This window comes from Pleurodeles waltl, chromosome 1_2 (assembly GCF_031143425.1).
Source record: "Pleurodeles waltl isolate 20211129_DDA chromosome 1_2, aPleWal1.hap1.20221129, whole genome shotgun sequence".
Lineage (NCBI taxonomy): Eukaryota > Metazoa > Chordata > Amphibia > Caudata > Salamandridae > Pleurodeles > Pleurodeles waltl.
Window position 1 is genome coordinate 775,529,478 of NC_090437.1, and position 24,796 is coordinate 775,554,273.

At 45.2% G+C, this 24,796-nt stretch overlaps 1 protein-coding gene across 1 annotated transcript in view; it reads left to right on the plus strand.

The window, feature by feature from the left end:
• The window catches only part of TMA16 (translation machinery associated 16 homolog), a 93,645-nt gene extending 69,471 nt beyond the window's left edge, over positions 1-24,174 (plus strand). Inside the window, exon 7 of the mRNA XM_069243817.1 lies at positions 23,555-24,174. Coding sequence (XP_069099918.1) covers positions 23,555-23,717 — 163 coding nt within the window. The 3' untranslated portion in view covers positions 23,718-24,174. The remainder of the gene's footprint in view (positions 1-23,554) is intronic.
• The last annotated feature ends 622 nt before the right edge of the window (positions 24,175-24,796 follow it).

Consider the following 24,796-nt stretch of genomic DNA (forward strand, 5'->3'; position numbering starts at 1 on the left):
TCCACTCTACACCATTGCACTCTGTGCCACTGCATTTTGCACCACTTTACGCCATAACACTTTATGCCACTCTACACAACTGTTCTCTACCCTACACAACTTCATTCTGTGCCCCTTCACTCTACTCTGAAACAACATACTCTACGCAACTGCCCTCCACACCATTCTGCTCCACTCTGCACCACTCCAGTCCATGTCACTGCACTCTACACTACTCTACTGTTAACCACTGCACTCTACGCCAATGCACTGTACACAACTGCATTGTCACTGCAGTGTATGCCACTGTACTCTATGCCTTTCTGCTCTACTCCACTGCAATCTGACACACTGCTCTGCAACACTGCATTCTTTGCCATTGAACTCCACGCCATATTGCTCCATGAAGAATCTCCAACACAGGTGGAAGTTCTGTGTGGTGCTCTTGGTCCTCTACCGGTTGGCCAACTTAGGAGACGGTGAGCCCTTGCCTCTCCTTGCAGGACACTAGCCCTGTGCACCACAGCTCTTGCAGCAACCAAGGCTTGTTGACTCCTGCTCCGAGGGACCTTCAGGCTCCAAGTATCCCTGGCCTCCAGCACTCTATCTTTGCAAGGACAGTCTTTCCTCTGCTGCTTCAGCGATATGGGATCCCTCTCCATGTGTGCTGACTGGTCCTCACTGCAACTTACTATGCCTGCTGCCAGAGGGTTGCCTCTGGGGGCTGCAACTGCTTCTGCTGGCTCTTCCAACTGCTGACGTTCAGCCCGGACTCCCATCCAAGGGTCGAGTCGCTGGACCTTGCTGGTCCTCTTCAGCTCGGCAACTCTACTTTTCCTCCAACTTCTATTTGCCAAGGCTTGTTGGTGGTCCTCCTGTCCACTGACCAGCTGCAACCCGGCGACCAACGTGGGACATCATCTGCACGGCTCCAAGAACTTCTCTGCAGCTCCTAGGCTCCACAGCTGATCTTCATCTTCCCCCATTGACCTGGTTCTTCATTCACAGAAGGGTGGGTAGTGACTCCTGAGTGGACCGGACCCTGCCCCCTTTCTTTTCCAGGTGGTCCTCAACTAGAATCCATGGTTGGGTTCCACCAGACTGGTCCTGGTCTTGCAATCTTCCTCTTGCTAAGTCCTCTTGTTAGTCCTTGTGAAGACCAGGTACTTACCTCTGCTCTCCTGGTCGCTGAGGGTCACTTAGGTACTCACCTTTTGGAGTCCTGAGCTCTCCTAGCTCCCCTCTAACTACTACATATTCTTGCGTGAGAGACTTCACTTCACAATCCACAATTTTAGTATATGGTTTGCCATAGGGCCCTAACCATTTTTCACTAATTTTTGCCAATGCTTGTTGTTTCCATATGCTAATTCCTAATAATTACACTCTCTCTCTCTGTGTCTCTAAACATACATACATACATACATATATACATATATATATATATATGTTCGATGGCATGTGTAGCTGCAGATACACATGCTGTGCACATCCCGCCATCTGGTGTTGGGCTCGGAGTGTTACAAGTTGTTTTTCTTCGAAGAAGTCTTTTCGAGTCACGAGACCGAGGGACTCCTCCCATTTCGACTCCATTGCGCATGGGCGTCGACTCCATCTTAGATTGTTTTTTTTCCGCCATCGGGTTCGGACGTGTTCCTTTTCGCTCCGTGTTTCGGGTCGGAAAGATATGATAGAGCTCACTAGGATGAGATGCAACATTTGATAGAACACTTACCCAAGGAGTTCCAAAAAAGAGCACAACAGGTGGTGGAAGAAGGACAAAGTATCTCTAATAATCAGATACGGTCTTCAATGGATGCAGCAGATACAGCTGCAAGGACAGTAAATACTGCAATAACAATAAGAAGGCACGCATGGCTGCGCACGTCAGGTTTCAAGCCGGAAATTCAACAAGCCGTGCTAAATATGCCATTTAATGAACAGCAGTTGTTTGGGCCGGAAGTCGACACTGCTATTGATAAACTCAAGAAAGACACTGATACAGCAAAAGCCATGGGCGCACTCTACTCCCCGCAGAGCAGAGGCACATTTCGCAAAACACCTTTTAGGGGAGGGTTTCGAGGACAACCTACAGAAACCACAACATCACAAACAAGGCCCACTTACCAAAGCCAATATCAGTGGGGAAGTTTTCGGGGGCAATATAGAGGGGGACAGTTCCAAAAAAATAGAGGAAAATTCCAAAGCCCCAAAAGTCCTCAAAATAAGCAGTGACTTACAAGTCACACATCCCCATCACATAACACCTGTGGGGGGAAGACTAAGCCAATTTTACAAACATTGGGAGAGGAAGCTTTCTCTATCCACGAGTCAGACTCGGAAGAGCTCGAAGCCGAAGAAATGCCGAAAACCGTGAGTAAGACGTCGAAACATAAGACTCACGAGAAGTCAACAAAAGCCCAGGGGACGCCACCGCCAACAGGCCATGGCTTAACCCAAAAAATAGGTGACCGAGCCAAGGCACCGAAAAAGGGCACGCTGGTGTCGAAGTCATCCGACTCCGGTCGAGATACCGCCACACAGCAATCTCGGACCCGAGACATCGGCTCAGAGAAACAGCGGCACCGAACAAATTCGGCACCGAGAAACCACCACGCCGAAAATTACAAAGGTTTCTTCGGAGCCTAAAAAGACGTCCGAAAAAGTTTCGGTTCCGAAACATCCAGCCTCGGAGCCGAAAACAGGTTCCTATACAGAGGAACAAGAATTGTCCTCCCAAATGCAAAAACATAGATTTGGAGAGGAACTTCAAGCTGTAGAGCCAGACTATACTCAAAGGAGGCTCCACATTCATCAAGACACAGGGAAGATAACCACTCTTCCCCCAATTAAAATAAAAAGAAAACTTGCCTTTCAAAAAAAGGACAAGGAGCCACAGGCAAAGGTGGCAAAGAAAACAACTCCACCACCGTCTCCACCACCATCAGTGCACACATCACCAGTAGCAACTCCTCCACTGATGCACTCCCCGACTCATACTGCCATGAGTCAAGATGATCCCGATGCATGGGACCTTTACGATGCTCCAGTATCGGACAACAGCCCAGACTCGTACCCTGCCAGGCCGTCCCCTCCTGAGGATCGCAAGGGCAGCTGCTTTCCATAACGTCACCTTGCATTCCGAACCAATTGAGGATGACTTTTTGTTTAACATGCTATCCTCCACTCATAGCCAATACCAAAGACTACCTATGCTCCCAGGAATGCTAAAACATTCAAAACAAATCTTTCAGGATCCTGTTAAAGGCCAAGGGTGGAGAAAAAGTACAAGCCACCGCCAACAGATCCTGTTTATATTACAACCCAGTTAACACCAGACTCGGTAGTTGTCGGGGCAGCTCGTAAGGGAGCGAACTCTCATACCTCGGGGGGCGCACCACCTCCAGACAAAGAGAGCCTAAAATTTGATGCGGCGGGCAAAAGGGTTGCAGCACAAGCAGCAAACCAATGGCGCATTGCCAATTCACAAGCACTTTTGGCAAGATATGATAGAGCTCACTGGGATGAGATGCAACATTTGATAGAATACTTACCCAAGGAGTTCCAAAAAAGAGCACAACAAGAGGTGGAAGAAGGACAAAGTATCTCTAATAATCAGATACGGTCTTCAATGGATGCAGCAGATACAGCTGCAAGGACAGTAAATACTGCAATAACAATAAGAAGGCACGCATGGCTGCGCACGTCAGGTTTCAAGCCGGAAATTCAACAAGCCGTGCTAAATATGCCATTTAATGAACAGCAGTTGTTTGGGCCGGAAGTCGACACTGCTATTGATAAACTCAAGAAAGACACTGATACAGCAAAAGCCATGGGCGCACTCTACTCCCCGCAGAGCAGAGGCACATTTCGCAAAACACCTTTTAGGGGAGGGTTTCGAGGACAACCTACAGAAACCACAACATCACAAACAAGGCCCACTTACCAAAGCCAATATCAGTGGGGAAGTTTTCGGGGGCAATATAGAGGGGGACAGTTCCAAAAAAATAGAGGAAAATTCCAAAGCCCCAAAAGTCCTCAAAATAAGCAGTGACTTACAAGTCACACATCCCCATCACATAACACCTGTGGGGGGAAGACTAAGCCAATTTTACAAACATTGGGAGGAGATAACAGATACTTGGGTACTAGCAATTATCCAGCATGGTTATTGCATAGAATTTCGCGAATCCCCTCCAACAGTCCCACCGAAAACACACAGTATGTCAAAACAACATATAAATCTTCTAGGATTAGAAGTTCAAGCATTGCTCCAAAAAGAGGCAATAGAATTAGTACCAAAACAAGAACTAAACACAGGAGTTTACTCACTATACTTTCTGATACCCAAAAAAGACAAAACTCTAAGACCTATACTAGATCTCAGAATATTAAATGCATACATCAAATCAGACCACTTTCACATGGTTACATTACAAGGAGTAATCCCACTGCTCAAACAACAAGACTACATGACAACACTGGATCTAAAGGATGCATATTTCCATATACCAATACATCCTTCACACAGAAAGTACCTAAGGTTTGTATTCCAAGGGATACATTACCAATTCAAAGTGTTGCCATTCGGAATAACGACTGCGCCAAGAGTTTTTACAAAATGTCTAGCAGTAGTAGCTGCACATATCAGAAGGCAGCAAATACATGTGTTCCCGTACCTAGACTATTGGTTAATCAAAACCAACACGCAAATACAGTGTTCACAACACACAAATTATGTCATAGAAACCCTACACAAACTAGGTTTCTCAATCAATTACTCAAAGTCACACCTTCTGCCGTGTCAAACACAGCAATACCTAGGAGCAACAATCAACACAGTAAAAGGAATTGCCACTCCAAGTCCACAAAGAGTCCAAACATTCCACAATGTAATACAAGCCATGTATCCAAACCAAAAGATACAGGTCAAATTAGTAATGAAACTCCTAGGCATGATGTCCTCATGCATAGCCATTGTCCCAAACGCAAGGTTGCACATGCGGCCCTTACAACAGTGCCTAGCATCACAGTGGTCACAGGCACAGGGTCAACTTCTAGATATGGTGTTGATAGACCGCCAAACATACATCTCGCTTCAATGGTGGAACAGTATAAATTTAAACCAAGGGCGGCCTTTTCAAGACCCAGTGCCACAATACGTAATAATGACAGATGCATCCATGACAGGGTGGGGAGCACACCTCAATCAGCACAGCATCCAAGGACAATGGGACATTCAGCAAAGACAGTTTCATATAAACCACTTAGAACTGTTAGCTGTGTTTCTAGCGCTGAAAGCATTTCAACCCATAATAACCCACAAATACACTCTTGTCAAAACAGACAACATGACAACAATGTATTACCTAAACAAACAGGGAGGAACACACTCGACACAGTTGTGTCTCCTAACACAAAAAATATGGCATTGGGCGATTCACAACCACATTCGCCTAATAGCACAATTTATTCCAGGGATTCAGAATCAGTTAGCAGACAATCTCTCTCGGGATCACCAACAGATCCACGAATGGGAAATTCACCCCCAAATACTCAACACTTACTTCAGAATGTGGGGAACGCCACAAATAGATCTATTTGCAACAAAAGAAAACTCAAAATGCCAAAACTTCGCATCCAGGTACCCACAACATCAGTCGCAGGGCAATGCATTATGGATGAACTGGTCAGGAATATTTGCGTACGCCTTTCCCCCTCTCCCACTTCTTCCATATCTAGTAAACAAGTTGAGTCAAAACAAACTCATACTAATAGCACCAACATGGGCAAGGCAACCTTGGTACACAACACTACTAGACCTTTCAGTAGTACCTCATGTCAAACTGCCAAACAGACCAGATCTGTTAACACAACACAAACAACAGATCAGACATCCAAATCCAGTATCGCTGAATCTAGCAATTTGGCTCCTGAAATCCTAGAATTCGGGCACTTAGACCTCACACAGGAATGTATGGAGGTCATAAAACAAGCTAGAAAACCTACCACTAGACACTGCTATGCAAATAAGTGGAAAAGATTTGTTTATTACTGCCATAATAATCAAATTCAACCTTTACACGCATCTGCAAAAGAGATAGTAGGATACTTTCTACATTTGCAAAAATCTAAACTAGCTTTCTCTTCCATTAAAATACATCTTACGGCAATTTCAGCTTACCTGCAAATTACACACTCAACTTCATTGTTTAGGATACCAGTCATAAAAGCGTTTACGGAAGGCCTAAAGAGAATTATGCCACCAAGAACACCACCAGTTCCTTCATGGAACCTCAACATTGTCTTAACACGACTCATGGGTCCACCTTTTGAGCCCATGCACTCTTGTGAAATGCAATACTTAACGTGGAAAGTTGCATTTTTAATTGCCATCACATCTCTAAGAAGAGTGAGTGAAATTCAAGCATTTACCATTCAAGAACCATTTATTCATATACACAAAAATAAAGTTGTTCTACGGACCAATCCTAAATTTTTACCAAAAGTAATCTCACCGTTCCACTTGAATCAAACGGTAGAATTACCAGTGTTCTTCCCACAGCCAGATTCTGTAGCTGAAAGAGCACTACATACATTAGACATCAAAAGAGCACTAATGTACTACATTGACAGAACAAAACTGATTCGAAAAACAAAACAACTATTTATCGCCTTTCAAAAACCTCATACAGGAAATCCAATTTCAAAACAAGGCATTGCTAGATGGATAGTTAAGTGCATTCAAACCTGCTATCTTAAAGCTAAAAGAGAACTGCCTATTACACCAAAGGCACACTCAACCAGAAAGAAGGGTGCTACCATGGCCTTTCTAGGAAATATTCCAATGAACGAAATATGTAAGGCAGCAACATGGTCTACGCCTCATACATTTACCAAGCACTACTGTGTAGATGTGTTAACTGCACAACAAGCAACAGTAGGTCAAGCTGTACTAAGAACATTATTTCAAACTACTTCAACTCCTACAGGCTGAACCACCGCTTTGGGGGAGATAACTGCTTACTAGTCTATGCACAGCATGTGTATCTGCAGCTACACATGCCATCGAACGGAAAATGTCACTTACCCAGTGTACATCTATTCGTGGCATTAGTCGCTGCAGATTCACATGCGCCCACCCGCCTCCCCGGGAGCCTGTAGCCGTTTAGAAGTATATCTTAAACATTTGTACATTTGTAAATATATTACTTGAAACTTCATTATGTACATACGCATTCACTCCATTGCATGGGCACTATTACTAGCATACACTACTCCTACCTCACCCTCTGCGGGGAAAACAATCTAAGATGGAGTCGACGCCCATGCGCAATGGAGTTGAAATGGGAGGAGTCCCTCGGTCTCGTGACTCGAAAAGACTTCTTTGAAGAAAAACAACTTGTAACACTCCGAGCCCAACACCAGATGGCGGGATGTGCACAGCATGTGAATCTGCAGCGACTAATGCCACGAACAGATGTACACTGGGTAAGTGACATTTTCCATATATATATATATATATATATATATATATATACACACACACACACACATAAGTAATAGAGTTCAGTGCTACTATAATAAAGTACCTTTATTTTTGTAAAACTGTATGGTTCCTTTCAGATGTGATAAATTGCTGTGTGACTGCTGAGGTATTGCAAGTGCGCCCAGGCTTCCTAGACACTGTCTTCATTCACTAATAGAGGTTGCCTGGACCGACCTGGTATAAGGTGCAAACATCATAGGTGTCCACCACACACCATGCCAGCTTCCTAAAAGGATCTTCAGCTTGTTTCCTCTCCAGCTCCCTTCATTATGCCACAATGGGACCTCAATTTGGTTCTCACTTTTCTGATGTGCGCTCCCTTTGAACTGCTTCATAACTACCCTTTTAGGCTTCAACCATCAAGACTGCCTTTGTGGTGGCAATAGCATCTGCCCGGAGGGTCAGTTAACTGCAGTTGCTCTAATCTCAGCCTCTGTACAGCTCTTTTTACCCAGACAGACTGGTCCTTTGGACTTGAGCATCCTTCTTGCCACAGATAGTCACCTTTTACGCCCGCCTCATTCCTGTAAGGAAGAGGAGAGACTCCACTGGCTGGACCTAAAAAGACCATGGTTGTTATACCTTGATTGCACGTGACTATTCCGGGTGGATGTTCAACTCTTTGTGGGGTATGTAGGAGCCAAGAAAGGAAAGGCCAAGCAGAAACAAACTGTCTCCTGATGGGTTGTGTTCTGCATTAATATCTAGTACGTATTGCCTAAGAAGCACGCCTGACCTACAAACACTGTTAGCACGCGGAGTTCTGGTCCTAAACATCTGTAAGGCTGCAGCACTACTGGCTGCACAGTCCTGTCTGTCAGGTCGGGCACTTTGCACTTTTGGTACTGCAGGACTTTCTAGTCTAGATTGTGTTTGCCGGACCCTCTTCCGGGGAGATACTGCCAGGGTATCTGTTCAAAGGCAAGGAATCTGCAGCTAGAAGTCTCTGTCAGGTTGCTTACCTTTTAGTAACGCCTTACCTAGTAGAGACACTTGACTAGCCACAGATTCCTTACTGACCATGCATCCATCCTGCTCTGAAAACTGATTTTTAGGTACATGGCTGTTCTCTTTTCAGGGCCCGCATTTCACACGTCAGTGGTCAGTGTTGTTCATGTCTCTGCGCTGCTGGCGTGGAAAGTTGGCTCAAGACGCTTACAACACCACGCAGAGCTGAATGTCGTCACTTACCAGCGAGCTCATAAAAAATTTCTGGATCCAGTCTGACGCCTGGGGATAATTATAAGGTAAGATATCTACGCTAGAAGGGTGTAAGGAAATGCCTCCTTGGCATGGTTACCCCCTGACTTTTTGCCTTTGCTGATGCTGTGTTTTGATTTGAAAGTGTGCTGAGGCCTGCTAACCAAGTCCCAGCACCAGTGTTCTTTCCCTAACCTGTACTTTTGTTTTCACAATTGGCACACCCTGGCATCCAGGTAAGTCCCTTGTAACTGGTACCCCTGGTACCAAGGGCCCTGATGCCAGGGAAGGTCGCTAAGGGCTGCAGCATATCTTATGCCACCCTGGGGACCCCTCACTCAGCACAGACACACTGCTTGCCAGCTTGTGTGTGCTGGTGGGTACAAAACGAGTAAGTCGACATGGCACTCCCCTCAGGGTGCCATGCCAACCTCACACTGCCTATGCAGTATAGATAAGTCACCCCTCTAGCAGGCCTTACAGCCCTAAGGCAGGGTGCACTATACCACAGGTGAGGGCACCAGTGCATGAGCACTGTGCCCCTACAGTGTCTAAGCAAAACCTTAGACATTGTAAGTGCAAGGTAGCCATAAGAGTATATGGTCTGGGAGTCTGTCAAACACGAACTCCATAGCACCATAAAGGCTACACTGAAAACTGGGAAGTTTGGTATCAAACTTCTCAACACAATAAATGCACACTGATGCCAGTGTACATTTTATTGTAAAATACACCCCAGAGGGCACCTTAGAGGTGCCCCCTGAAACCTTAACCAACTACCCGTGTAGGCTGACTGGTTTTAGCAGCCTGCCACACTCGAGACATGTTGCTGGCCACATGGGGAGAGTGCCTTTGTCACTCTGTGGCTAGTAACAAAGCCTGCACTGGGTGGAGATGCTATCACCTCCCCCAGGCAGGAGCTGTAACACCTGGCGGTGAGCCTCAAAAGCTCACCCCCTTTGTTCCAGCACCACAGGGCATTCCAGCTAGTGGAGTTGCCCGCCCCCTCCGTCCACGGGCCCACTTTTGGCGGCAAGAACGGAGGAAATAATGAGAATAACAAGGAGGAGTCACTGGCCAGTCAGGACAGCCCCTAAGGTGTCCTGAGCTGAGGTGACTCTAACTTTTAGAAATCCTCCATCTTGCAGATGGAGGATTCCCCCAATAGGGATAGGAATGTGACCCCCTCCCCTTGGGAGGAGGCACAAAGAGGGTGTACCCACCCTCAGGGCTAGTAGCCATTGGCTACTAACCCCCCAGACCTGAACACGCCCTTAAATTTAGTATTTAAGGGCTCCCCTGAACCTAGGAACTCAGATTCCTGCAACCTAAGAAGAAGAGGGACTGCTGAGCTGAAAAACCCTGCAGAGAAGACGGAGACACCAACTGCCTTGGCCCCAGCTCTACCGGCCTGTCTCCCCCCCCCCTTCGGAAGAAAACTGCTCCAGCTACGCTTTCCCCAGGATCAGCGACCTCTGAATCCTCAGAGGACTGCCCTGCTCTAAAAGGACCAAGAAACTCCAGAGAACAGCGGCCCTGTTCACCCAAGACCGCAACTTTGTTTCCAAAGGAGCAACTTCAGGACAACAGCGTTTCCCGCCAGAAGCGTGAGACTTGCAACCCTGCACCCGGCGACCCCGACTCGACTGGTGGAGAAACAACACTTCAGGGAGGACCCTCCGGCGACTCTGAGACTGTGAGTAACCAAAGTTGTCCCCCCTGAGCCCCCACAGCGACGCCTGCAGAGGGAATCCCGAGGCTCCCCCTGACCGCGACTGCCTGACTCTCAGATCCCGACGCCTGGAAAAGACCCTGCACCCGCAGCCCCCAGGACCTGAAGGATCGGAACTCCAGTGCAGGAGTGACCCCCAGGAGGCCCTCTCCCTTGCCCAGGTGGTGGCTACCCCGAGGAGCCCCCCCCCTTGCCTGCCTGCATCGCTGAAGAGACCCCTTGGTCTCCCATTGATTCCTATTACAAACCCGACGTGTGTTTGCACACTGCACCCGGCCGCCCCTGTGCTGCTGAGGGTGTACTTCCTGTGCTAACTTGTGTCCCCCCCGGTGCCCTACAAAACCCCCCTGGTCTGCGCTCCGAAGACGCGGGTCCTTACCTGCTGGCAGACTGGAACCGGGGCACCCCCTTCTCCATTGAAGCCTATGTGGTGTGGGCACCACTTTGAACTCTGCACCTGACCGGCCCTGAGCTGCTAGTGTGGTAACTTTGGGGCTGCTCTGAACCCCCAACGGTGGGCTACCTTGGACCCAAACTTGAACCCCGTAGGTGGTTTACTTACCTGCAAGAACTAACAATTACTTACCTCCCCTAGGAACTGTGAAAATTGCACAGTCTAGTTTTAAAATAGCTATATGTGTTTTATTTGAAATGTATATATGCTATTGTGATTATTCAAAGTTCCTAAAGTACTTACCTGCAATACCTTTCATGCAAAGTACTACATGTAGAATTTGAACCTGTGGTTCTTAAAATAAACTAAGAAAAGATATTTTTCTATACAAAAACCTATTGGCCTGGAATTGTCTCTGAGTGTGTGTTCCTCATTTATTGCCTGTGTGTATGTACAACAAATGCTTAACACTACTCCTTTGATAAGCCTACTGCTCGACCACACTACCACAAAATAGATCATTAGTATTATCTCTTTTTGCCACTATCTTACCTCTAAGGGGAACCCTTGGACTCTGTGCATATTATTCCTTACTTTGAAATAGTGCATACAGAGCCAACTTCCTACATTGGTGGATCAGCTGTAGGGTACAAGACTTTGCATTTGCTGGACTACTCAGCCAATACCTGATCACACGACAAATTCCAAACATTTTCATTAGAAATTGATTTTTGCAATTTGAACTATTTTTCTAAATTCTTAAAAGTCCTGCTAGGGCCTTGTGTTAGTCCCTGTTAGCATTTCTTTTAGAGTTTAAAAGTTTTGTGAAAGCTTGAATTAGATTCTAGAACTAGTTTTAGATTCTTAAAAAGTATTCCAACTTTTAGAAACATAATGTCTAGTGCAGAGATGAATGTGGAGGAACTCGACCTCACACCTTACCTCCATCTTAAGATGAGGGAGCTAAGGTCACTCTGCAACCTAAAGAAAATCACAATTGGCTCAAGACCCTCCAAACTACAGCTCCAGGAGCTTTTGGCAGAGTTTGAAAAAGCCAACCCCTCTGAGGATGACAACCCAGAGGATGATGTTAGTGACTTGGAGGAGAATTCCCCCCTTCCAGTCCTAACTAGGGAACCCAGGGACCCTCAATCCCTGATTCCAACTGTGATAGTCAGAGATGCTGCTTCCCTCACAGGAGGGACCAGCACCTCTGGAATCACTGAGGATAGCCTCAGTGAAGAGGACCTCCTGCTAGCCAGGATGGCCAAAAGATTGGCTTTGGAAAGACAGATCCTAGCCATAGAAAGGGAAAGACAAGAGATAGGCCTAGGTCCCGTCAATGGTGGCAGCAACATAAATAGGGTCAGAGATTCTCCTGACATGTTGAAAATCCCTAAAGGGATTGTAACTAAATATGAAGATGGTGATGACATCACCAAATGGTTCACAGCTTTTGAGAGGGCTTGTGTAGCCAGAAAAGTAAGCAAATCTCACTAGGGTGCTCTCTTTGGGAAATGTTCACTGGAAAGTGTAGGGATAGACTCCTCACACTCTCTGGAAAAGATGCAGAATCTTATGACCTCATGAAGGGAACCCTGATTGAGGGCTTTGGATTCTCCACTGAGGAGTATAGAATTAGATTCAGGGGGGCTCAAAAAACCTCGAGCCAGACCTGGGTTGATTTTGTGGACTACTCAGTGAAAACATTGGATGGTTGGATTCAAGGCAGTGGTGTTAATGATTATGATGGGCTGTACAATTTATTTGTGAAAGAACACCTATTAAGTAATTGTTCAAATGATAAACTGCATCAGCATCTGGTAGACCTAGGACCAATTTCTCCCCAAGAATTGGGAAAGAAGGCGGACCATTGGGTCAAGACTAGGGTGACCAAGACTTCCACAGGGGGTGACCAAAAGAAAGGGGTCACAAAGCCTCCCCAGGGGAAGAGTGTTGAGACATCCAAAAACAAAAATAGTAAAGAGTCTTCTTCAGGCCCCCAAATACCTGCACAGGACGGTGGGTCCAGAGCCTCTTCACAAAACAATTTTGGGTACAAGGGTAAAAACTTTTATCCCAAAAAGGCCTGGTGTCGTAGCTGTAATCAGCCTGGACACCAAACTGGAGACAAGGCCTGTCCCAAGAAAAGTACCACTTCCAACTCCACTCCAGCTAACACTGGAATGGCTAGTCTCCAAGTGGGATCAACAGTGTGCCCAGAGCAAATCAGGTGTCACACTGAAGCTACATTAGTCTCTGAGGGTGGGGTGGATTTAGCCACACTGGCTGCCTGGCCCCCTAATATGCAAAAATACAGGCAGCCGCTCTTAATTATTGGGACAAGTGTAGAAGGCCTGAGGGATACAGGTGACAGAGAAACTGGTTTCCCCTGGTCAATACCTGGCTGGACAAACTTATCCAGTCACCAATGCTGACAATCAAACTAAAGTACATCCCATGGCTATGGTAACTTTAGAGTGGGGAGGGGTCAATGGCCTGAAACAGGTGGTGGTCTCCTCAAATATCCCAGTAGACTGTTTGCTTGGAAATGACCTGGAGTCCTCAGCATGGGCTGAGGTAGAACTGAAAACCCATGCAGCCATGCTGGGTATCCATGAACTGGTGTGTGTCAAGACAAGGGCACAGTGCAAGGCTCAGGGTGAAAAAGTAGAGCTGGAGTCTGGAAAAAGGGCCCAGCCTCCCAAGAGGAAAGGAAAGAAAACTGGGAAACCAGCTGCAACACAACAACAAAAAGAGAACCTCTCTTCTCAGGAAGAAGTTCTGCCCTCTGAGGGAACTGAGCCTATGGAGTTGGAACCTTATCAGGTTGAGCTCTTAGGCCCAGGGGGACCCTCAAGGGAGCAGTTGTGTAAGGGGCAAGAAACCTGTCCCTCTCTTGAAGGCCTTAGGCAGCAAGCTGCTGAAGACTCCAATGGCAAGAAAACTGGAACACATAGGGTCTATTGGGAAGATGGACTCCTGTACACTGAGGCAAGAGATCCCAAACCTGGTGCCACTAGGAGAGTGGTAGTGCCTCAGGAGTTCAGAGAGTTCATACTGACCTTAGCCCATGATATTTCTCTTGCTGGGCATTTGGGACAGACCAAGACGTGGGAGAGACTAGTCAACCACTTCTACTGGCCCAACATGTCCCAGAAAGTCAAGGAGTTTTGTGTCTCCTGTACCACCTGTCAAGCCAGTGGTAAGACAGGTGGACATCCAAAGGCCCCCCCCCCCCTCATTCCACTTCCAGTGGTGGGGGTCCCCTTTGAAAGAGTGGGTGTGGATATAGTGGGTCCACTTGAACCTCCCACAGCCTCAGGGAATATGTACATCCTAGTAGTAGTGGATCATGCTACTAGATACCCTGAAGCTATTCCCCTTAGGTCGACTACTGCCCCGGCAGTAGCCAAGGCCCTCATTGGTATCTTTACCAGAGTGGGCTTCCCTAAGGAGGTGGTGTCTGACAGAGGTACCAACTTCATATCAGCATACCTGAAACACATGTGGAATGAGTGTGGAGTGACTTATAAATTCACTACACCCTATCATCCACAAACTAATGGCCTTGTTGAGAGATTCAACAAGACATTAAAAGGCATGATCATGGGGCTCCCTGAAAAACTCAAAAGGAGATGGGATGTCCTCTTGCCATGTCTGCTTTTCGCTTACAAAGAGGTGCCCCAGAAGGGAGTAGGGTTCTCACCCTTTGAACTTCTGTTTGGCCACCCTGTAAGGGGACCACTAGCTCTTGTGAAAGAAGGCTGGGAGAGACCTCTTCATGAGCCTAAACAAGACATAGTGGACTATGTACTTGGCCTACGTTCAAGGATGGCAGAGTACATGGAAAAGGCAAGTAAAAACCTTGAGGCCAGCCAACCGCTCCAGAAGTTTTGGTATGACCAAAAGGCTGCAATGGTTGAATTTCAACCAGGGCAGAAAGTCTGGGTTTTGGAGCCTGTGGCTCCCAGGGCACTTCAGGACAAATGGAGTGGCCCTTACCCAGTGCTAGAAAAGAAGAGTCAGGTCACCTACCTGGTGGACCTAGGCACTAGCAGGAGCCCCAAGAGGGTGATCCATGTCAACCGCCTAAAACTCTTCCATGATAGGGCTGATGTGAATCTGTTGATGGTAACAGATGAGGACCAGGAAGCTGAGAGTGAACCTCTCCCTGATCTCCTCTCATCAAACCCTAAGGATGGCTCAGTTGATGGAGTGATATATTCAGACACCCTCTCTAGCCAACAGCAATCTGATTGTAGGAAGGTCCTGCAACAGTTTGCTGAGCTCTTTTCCCTAACCCCTGGTCAGACACACCTGTGTACCCATGATGTGGACACAGGAGACAGCATGCCTGTCAAAAACAAAATTTTCAGACAGTCTGACCAAGTTAAGGAAAGCATCAAGGTGGAAGTCCACAAGATGCTGGAATTGGGAGTAATTGAGCACTCTGACAGCCCCTGGGCTAGCCCAGTGGTCTTAGTCCCCAAACCTCACACCAAAGATGGAAAGAGAGAGATGAGGTTTTGTGTGGACTACAGAGGACTTAATTCTGTCACCAAGACAGATGCCCATCCCATTCCTAGGGACTCTGTGCATACTATTCCTTACTTTGAAATAGTGCATACAGAGTCAACTTCCTACAAAGGGTCTTACCAATTTAGTAGTTACCGAAGGTTAGCAACCTGTTCATATGTATTTGGTTTTCAATAAATGAAACTTTTTTTTTTTTATGCATCTGGTTTTCCTTAAGCAAACTGGGCTGTGTTTAACCCGTTCTGTGCCACGGACGTAATGGTTTCATCCAGCGGCACAGTGCTCCTGTGCCGAGGACGTAACCATTACGTCCTGGCACCTGAGCTCGGAGGTAGCGCCAGCATTCCCTCTGTGGGCTTCCCTCCCACCACCACACCCATTTTGTGGTAGTGTGGTCGAGCAGTAGGCTTATCAAAGGAGTAGTGTTAAGCATTTGTTGTGCATACACACAGGCAATAAATGAGGAACACACACTCAGAGACAATTCCAGGCCAATAGGTTTTTGTATAGAAAAATATATTTTCTTAGTTTATTTTAAGAACCACCGGTTCAAATTCTACATGTAATACTTTGCATGAAAGGTATTGCAGGTAAGTACTTTAGGAACTTTGAATAGTCACAATAGCATATTTACTTTTCAAATAAAACACATATAGCTATTTTAAAACTAGACAGTGCAATTTTCACAGTTCCTAGGGGAGGTAAGTAATTGTTAGTTCTTGCAGGTAAGTAAACCACCTACGGGGTTCAAGTTTGGGTCCAAGGTAGCCCACTGTTGGGGGTTCAGAGCAACCCCAAAGTTACCACACCAGCAGCTCAGGGCCGGTCCGGTGCAGAGTTCAAAGTGGTGCCCAAAACACATAGGCTTCAATGGAGAAGGGGGTGCCCCGGTTCCAGTCTGCCAGCAGGTAAGTACCCGCGTCTTCGGAGGGCAGACCAGGGGGGTTTTGTAGGGCACCGGGGGGGACACAAGTTAGCACAGGAAGTACACCCTCAGCAGCACGGGGGCGGCCGGGTGCAGTGTGCAAACACACGTCGGGTTTGTAATAGGAATCAATGGGAGACCAAGGGGTCTCTTCAGCGATGCAGGCAAGGGGGGGGCTCCTCGGGGTAGCCACCACCTGGGCAAGGGAGAGGGCCTCCTGGGGGTCACTCCTGCACTGGAGTTCCGATTCTGAGGGGAACGTTGGGTGGTAGGACATTTGTCCCAGTGCAGTGATCCCTCACAGAAATGTGGGGAAAAATGTGATTTTATTTTTATTTTCCTTCTTAGATTCCCCTAGTTGTCTAGTTTTCAAAAATGCACAGGTTTGGTAGGTTTCCCTAGGTGCCGGCTGAGCTAGAGGCCACAATCTACAGCTAGGCACTTTGCAAGAAACACGACAGATTTCAATGTAAAAATGTGTTGTGTCCATGTTGCGTTTACTGTCGCGAGCATTATGCCTACCCACACAAGTAAGGTCCCATTTTTATCGGGAGACTTGGGGGAACACAGAATAGCAAAACAATTGTTATTGCCCCTTGTCTTTCTCTACATTTTTTCCACCTAAATGTAAGACAGTGTTTAAAAAAGACATCCATTTGAGAAATGCCCTGTAATTCACATGCTAGTATGGGCACCCCGGAATTCAGAGATGTGCAAATAACCACTGCTTCTCAACACCTTATCTTGTGCCCATTTTGGAAATTCAAAGGTTTTCTTGATACCTATTTCTCACTTTTTATATTTCACCAAATGAACTGGTGTATGCCCGGTATACATTGAAAAGCCGTTGCAAGGTGCAGCTCGTTTAAAGGCTCCGGGTTCATAGAGTTCTTGATGAACCTACAAGCCCTCTATATACCCGCAACCAGAAGACGTAGCGGTATATTGCTTTTAAAAATATGACATTACAGGAAAAGGTTAGAGTAAAACATGGAGAAAAATGGCTGTTTTTTTCACATCCATTTCAATATTGTTTTATTTCAGCTGTTATTTTCTGTAGGAAACCCTTGTATGATCTACACAAATTACCCCTTGCTGAATTCAGAATGCTGTCTACTTTTCAGTTATGTTTAGCTTTCTGGGATCCAGCATTGGTTTCACACCCATTTCTGTCACTAACTGGAAGGAGGCTCAAAGCACAAAAAATAGTACAAATTCGGTATGTCCTAGTAAAATGCCAAAATTGTGTTGAAAAATGTGGTTTTCTGATTCAAGTCTGCCTGTTCCTGAAGGCTGGAAAGATGGTGATTTTAGCACCGCAAACCCTTTGTTGATTCAATTTTCAAGAGAAAAAAAACACAAGCCTTCTTCTGTAGCTCTTTTTTCCTATGTTTTTTTTTTTTTTTTAAACAAACTTTTTGCTGCATTTTGGCAAATCCTTGATCTTCTAAAGGTGAACCCACAAACTCTGTGTACCTCTAGAATCCCTAGGATGTTGGAAAAAAGGACGCAAATTTTGAGGGGATAGCTTATGTGGACAAAAATTTATGAGTGCCTAAGCGCGAACTGCCCCAAATAGCCAAAAAAAGGCTCGGCACAGGAGGGGAAAAGGCCTGGTAGCCAAGGGGTTAAAAAGAAAAGTTTATCCTTTTAGAGTTGGCAGGGGTTACATATGCCCACTGTCTAACCCCCAACAAACTTTTTTAAATTAACAAAGGGGAAGGGATCGTTGATGACCCCTTCTGTTTTGTAAATGGTCTGCCACCCGAACAGGAGGGCCTGTAAAATGTTGACGTTTTGCAAAACATTGATACATTTGATACCGATTTAGTATTGTTAAGGTAAGTCTACAACATGCCCCGTCCAGATACTAAATCTGAATCCATTTGGACTCCCCTTTTAGGAGTTAGGGAAACCCTTTTTGACTCCTGAAATTGTACTACATAGCTAGAAACATTTTAATGGTTACATACGCCAAATCTGAGCCTTCGCATCTGTTCAAATGCTATGTAGATCTGGCTCAGACCTTTTAATACTTGCTTTTGAGCTCGTGAAACAAACTTCTGACACTCTTAACATAATAGTTTTTTTTTTTTTTTTCCCCCAAGTTCCCTCCCACCTGCCTCAAAAAGTTTATATGCACTCCTTCTCTTTTATGCTGTTCTTGAGGTTTAGGTAAATCCTAAAAACACATAATCTTTCAGTCTCAATGATTATGTAAAAGAGGGGTAGGGACTGTTTAAGAATGCATTTGATCCCAGAGGCACTTTGGAGCGTTCTACCCATCATTTTCTTTACACAGTCAGCTACACAGGCACAAGTGTATTGCGGAAGGGTAGCGGACTGGATTGGGGACTAGGGTACGATTTAAGGCATATTCTCAAACCAGTACTTTTGTAGTGCATGCCAGAAAATATCTGTACTGAATATACTGAGTGGCAAAGCACAGCCCACAACAGTAGTAGCTCCTACAGAAGGCCTTCCTCCTTTGTGCACTAAGGGCAAACAACTGTATATGATTCACAGTTCACTTGCTAAACTCTATCTTTTGTAAGCTGTGTAGTGTGTGCAGCTGACCCATTTGCCTCTAAGGTTAAGGAAACGTAGATTACACCCCATGATAACTCTGCATGCGTGACAATAAGCAAGTCACATGAATGTTCCTGATTTCAAGGTTGCAAGTTGAAAAACGCTGAAATGCATATTTGTTTTAGAGCACAAAGGTGCATATAACGAGATGACCCTTCACAAATTCAGATAAAACATCTGGGTTGGCGCAAGTTGATAATGATGAAAGTTGTCTAAGATAACATACAACGCACCTTTTCAATTCTACACGGGACAAAAGCAAATGCCACAGTGCACCTTTCCAAAAACAGGTAATACACACAAAAAAACAGGCTTAAAGTATAAGAAGGATGCGTTTACTCGTCACGCATGCAGTGAATTTTTTTAAAATTATATATATATATATATATATATATATCAAACACTTTTCTCCCCTGTGCAAGGGAAATGGCAGAACTCCACGAACGTAACGAGTTCAAACAATATTTATTCGCCTACAGGGACGCGTTGCGCCGTTGCCACCTTCATCGACCTGCAGATCGCCATTTTGGCTCACTTTATATACACCAATCAAAATGTGCTCCATTATCATGTGATACAAAAGAAACCCCAATTTGTATTACACATTAATCTTCCATATACTATACAATTTTGTGACCCCAGTGAATATTAACTCCCATTATAATAATCCAGCCACAGCACCGAAACTGGCCTCATTGCTGCCACTGACAATACAACAACTCTCCTCAGCCGGGGAGAATTAGCAGCCCTACTTCTTCTCAACCTCCCAACAGCAGTTCCACACTGTATCCCACTACACCCTTATTAAGAGGCTTCATCACATTGTAACTCATGGAGACGCCCTCAAATGGATCACATCCTTTGTCACCGGCAAAATGCAAGGAATCCTACCGCCTTTCACCGCACCGCCCAAAAAGATCATGTGCGGTGTCCCTCAAAGCTTGTCCATCAGCCCCACACTGTTCAACATTTGCATTACCGCCTTTTTCATCGTTGCCACAACCCATGGAATAAACATAATTTCCTACCCAGATGACACCCAGCTCATCCTCTCACTATCAGAAGACCCCTCCACCACGAAAGCCAACTTCCACAGGTGCGTGACAGGCATTGAGGACTGGATGAAAAACAATTGCCTAAAACTCAACACAAACAAAATAGAAGTGTTGATCTTCAGAAACTGCACCTCTTAATGGAGCGACTTCTAGTGGACTGCCAAACTAGGACCAGCACACACTCCGACAGACCACGCTCGCCTCTTGGCATCATCATTGACAGCAAGCTCTTCATGAAAAAACAGATCAATGCAGTCTTTTCTGCCTGCTTCATCACTCTCTGCACGCTCTGCAAGATCTTAAAATGGCTCTCCGACAACACCAGATGAACTGTCACACAAGTCCTAGTCACCAGCTGGCTGGACAGTGACAACGGGCTATGCAGGAATCACCACGTACCTCCTAAAGAGACTACAGGCCAAACAGAATTCAGTAGCCAAACTTATGCTTAACCGCCCCAGATGACCCACCCGATCCCTCACCTCAAGGAGCTACACTGGCTCCCCATTCAGAAGAGATGTCAGTTTAAGATGCTGATCCACATCTACAAGGCCCTTTACAGTCAAGGACCAGCATTACATAACCCACTGCCAATCCTCCAAACATCTGCGCTCTACTTCCCTCTCCCTCACACACACCCCTTGTATCTGCCAAAGCACCAGTGGAGGACGCTCTTTCTCCTACCTCACAGCAAAATCCTGGAATGATCTCCCCCCTCCAACTACGGACCTGATCCTCTTTTCTGGAATTCAGGAAAGAATTAAACACCTGGCTCTTCAACTGGACCCCGTAGCAGCTATGTTCACAGTGCCTGGATACCCTTGCTGATGATTATCCGCGCTGTATAAATCCTATGTGATTGATTGACTTGATGGAGTCGTGGGGGTGATTTCTACCTTTTGGATTTTAATACATTTTTGGAAATCAAAAATCTCCAGCAGGATGAACCTACAAGCTGTAGCCGACGAGGGCTCCACAAGGCCATATACCTTCTTTCGGAGATTCGGCTGTAATGGAGAACGTAGTGAGATGAACCTTGGGTGAATCTGCGAACAGGTAGGTCCCAGTCTCCTGTTTGTTCTCAGGCCACTGTTTGGTGCAAATTCCTAACTTTTAGGGTTAGGCAGGAGCAGCACCTTCAACCCCACCACTAAGGTTCCAGGACTAGATGGGTACCACATAGCCTGTTAAGACTTACACCAGTTTAGGTCAGATGTAGGGTTCAAGGTCTCTGTAACTTAAGACCCTGTAGCTAACACAAGAGGCCAGCCAACTGTGCAGTCTTGTAGTCCTGGGTTCAAGCAACAGAGCTGCCTTCTGGAAGTCCACATCAGTCTTCCTGAAGCCTTCCATGGGTCCAGCAGTGTCTCGAAGAGGTGTTCTCAGGGTCCAATGTTTATGCCTGGTGCCAATCTTTGAAGTGGGTGAATCTTTTAGGCTACCCCACCTCTGAAATTGGAAACTTCCTCCCTTCCCCTGCCAAGGCTTTAAGAAATATAAGATCACAAAAAGACTAATGTTAGATTTCTTTCTGTGTGCTGTAGCAAGCCTGTTGGAAGTGGAAGTGGAACAGGAAACAGCTCTGCCCCACACCCATTCTACCAGGATGACCCAACTTGCCCACATCTAAGCTCTATTGTCTCACAGTCTGGGATGAAAGCACATTGCTTAACAACAGGGTTATGTGACCCAGGACCAGTGTTTCATTTATGCTCATGGTTTCTGGTGCTTGGCATCGGCACTTGATTTTCAGCACCTGCTCCAGTGACAGTCCACCACATTGTGGTGTTGTCTTACTAATTTTGAGATGAGCACAACAGCAGGGTTTAATAAATCAATATACATTAACAAAAAGAACATTCCCTAACGCTCACCATTATTATAGCTTTGAATGGCCTAGAATAGCCTGAATTGTCACACTCGTAGCAATGTGTAGATAGGTACTTCAATTGGTTCTTCCATTGGCAGCACTGGTGGGGCAGTGTGTCGTGCAAGCCGCAGTACTCTTGATGAGGGCCCTGGGACTTACTTTTTATAAAAATAGAGCACTTCCCAACACTGGCAGCAAGCACCTAATGGTTAGGACAAGAAAATGCCACCTTCCTAAAAGTGGCATTTTCAGAATCGTGATTTTAAAATCCAACATTACCATTAGAGGATTTTAAATAAAAATTCGTTTGAGACCATGCCTGCCATTTCTACCTGTACCCAGTCAAAAGTTAGTACTTATTAAATGCAATAAAGTAACCCAATGTTTATCCTATGAGATAGGCTTACAGTAGTGAAAAAGTAATGTAGTCGTTTTTTACTACCCGGACAGGTAAAATGTAAGATTTGACACTTTAGTGCCTACCTTAGGGGGACTTGTATGTAATATATAAAGGAAGGTTTAGGTCTGGCAATGAGTTTATTTTGCCAGATTGCACTAGCAGTTTAAGACTGCACTACATGTTGCCTTACCAGGCCTGAGACATGTTTTAAAGTGCTACTTTAATGGGTGGCACAAGTGCTACAGGTCCAGTAGGAGCATTTAATTCACAGAGCCATGGTACAATATGGTAGGGGCTTACAAATAAGTTATATGCGAAAGCGCACAGAGTCCTAATGCCAGCAAAAACAAATTTCAGAAAACAGGCGTGCTAAAGGCAAAATGTTTGGTAGGTGACCACACCAAGGATGCCAGGTCTAACAATCGGCATGCAGAAGATGATCATTCCCATTAAGGAGCTTTACCAATATGTAATGGCACTCCGCTTATGTCCTGAAGCGTGAAAGGCAGAGCTGGCCCGGCGTTGATTCAAACTTTTGAACCACAAACCTACCAGGTGCCCGGGGTGAGAAACTGTCATCCCCTGGAGCCTTCGTGCCAGTGAAAACTGACAAGAGGTAACATATGCTGTTTTTGTTGGACGTGTCGATGCCTTTTAAGCAAACTGTTTGCAGGTGAAAATCATTACAAAATACTGCAAACCGGGAAGTGTTTATAATAGTAAGTGGAATTTTAAAGAAAGTGCATATGATTTATAAGATCTGGCCTCGTTCCCGTAGTCAGAGAAGTGAAATATAAGGAGAAGCATTACTTCATCCTATTTAGTGGATACTTCCCTGAAGGTCAGAGATGACACGTGTGACGCGTTTATAACATTTTGTACGCACAAGCTTGCAGTGTTTGACCTTCTGCAAAACTGACTCTTTATTATAAGATAATGAATTATATGTCCTCAGCAGTAGAGGAGACGGGTTCATCTTTCTACTGACGTTCTGTCACACACAACTGCATGTGCCTCTGCTGCAGCTGGTTGTTAAATGACAACATGGCGACACCATTGAGTGTAAGATGCATTAGGCTCCGTTAATATACTTGCTTTTCTAATCCACGAAGCAGATGTCTTTGAACAAGTAAATGTAAATGTAAATTCATAATATCGAGGACTGAACACGATGCGCTTTAAGGTTTGACAGCTGCAGCTGGTTAATGTCACTTAATGCAAATGTCTCTTCGGCTAGTTACATACTTTTATTATAACGTCAGAGACTAAGGTACTACTCGTTTGTTTATTTTGTTTTTTTACATACGTGTTTTTCTTTGAAGGGAATGGAATTCCGATTTAAGGAAGCTGCCGAACATTAAAATGAAGAAGCTTCGTGCAGTGGACGCTGTTTCTTCTCTGACTGAGAAAGAAGTGGAAGAAACCGAAACAACGGAGCCTGAGACAATAGAGCACGAAGAAGAAAGTGTAGAAGACAGTGACTGAGTACTGTTGAAGTCGCCTTTTTAATTAGTCTTTAGAATAAAGAATCCCCACCATTGCTATCTTCGATTAAACTTGAAAGAAAACTGCCCATTTCCGGTGACCTAGTTCCTTTGATTTTTTTTCTTCCATGAAGTGTTATCATCGGAACCCTTGAAAGCCGTGCAGGTTCGGTAAATAATTCAGGTTTGAAGGAGCTCTGCTCATTTTTCTGCATGAAGGACTGCTCTCTTTCCCAATTCTGTTTATGCTTCAAAGAATGTCTTCCATCAGATGGGCAACTGAAGCATGAAAATTATTTCCGTTGTGTGGACTCTGCGAGTTGTGATGTGCTAAGATCCCTTATTGCACATTCTTATGTGTAATACGTGCCTGCAATATCTAGAAAGTGACTGTTTAATTTATACACAGAGAAAAAAAACACGATGCAGAAAATAAAGTGACTGAACAATTTGTAGAATTTGGATTTTTGTTGTATTCTTTTCCTTTTTACTGCTGTTCTCATGCCTACTGGATAAAGTATTTTACAGCTCTCTTGCCTTGGCGACGTCCTACAGTGTTTTATTTGGAAAACGTGTATACACACGTATTTAGCATGTCATGGCCTACTACCCTCCAATAAAATGAATTACTTATGTAACAATTGATGAAACCTGAAAAAAAATGCTAAAAACAAAAAATGAGTCACGTTTTGAAAATGTTTCCCCAATTTTAATCCCTGACTTGTTTAGACACAGAAGCAACTACATACATGTATCAATTGATGGCATTCTTTTGTTATTGTTTTTTAAAGCATGGTTGTTTCTTAAAGATGTTTGATCAAATGTACAGGCTGTAGTTGCTGATGAAGGCTTTGTCTATGCTACAGAGGCATATAGTAAGCTTTTAGTGTTCAGAGTTTGGTATCTTAGGGTCACCTTTTCGAAGATTTAGGAACATTTGGGATTTTGCAACCTTTGAAGTCCAACAATGAGTTTTTTAGTATCCCTTTGTACATTACATTGCAACAATCTTGGAATATCAAGAGCAACAAACTTGTAAGCTTCACTTGTTGCTCAGTTTGAAGACAAGAGAAGCTTTTT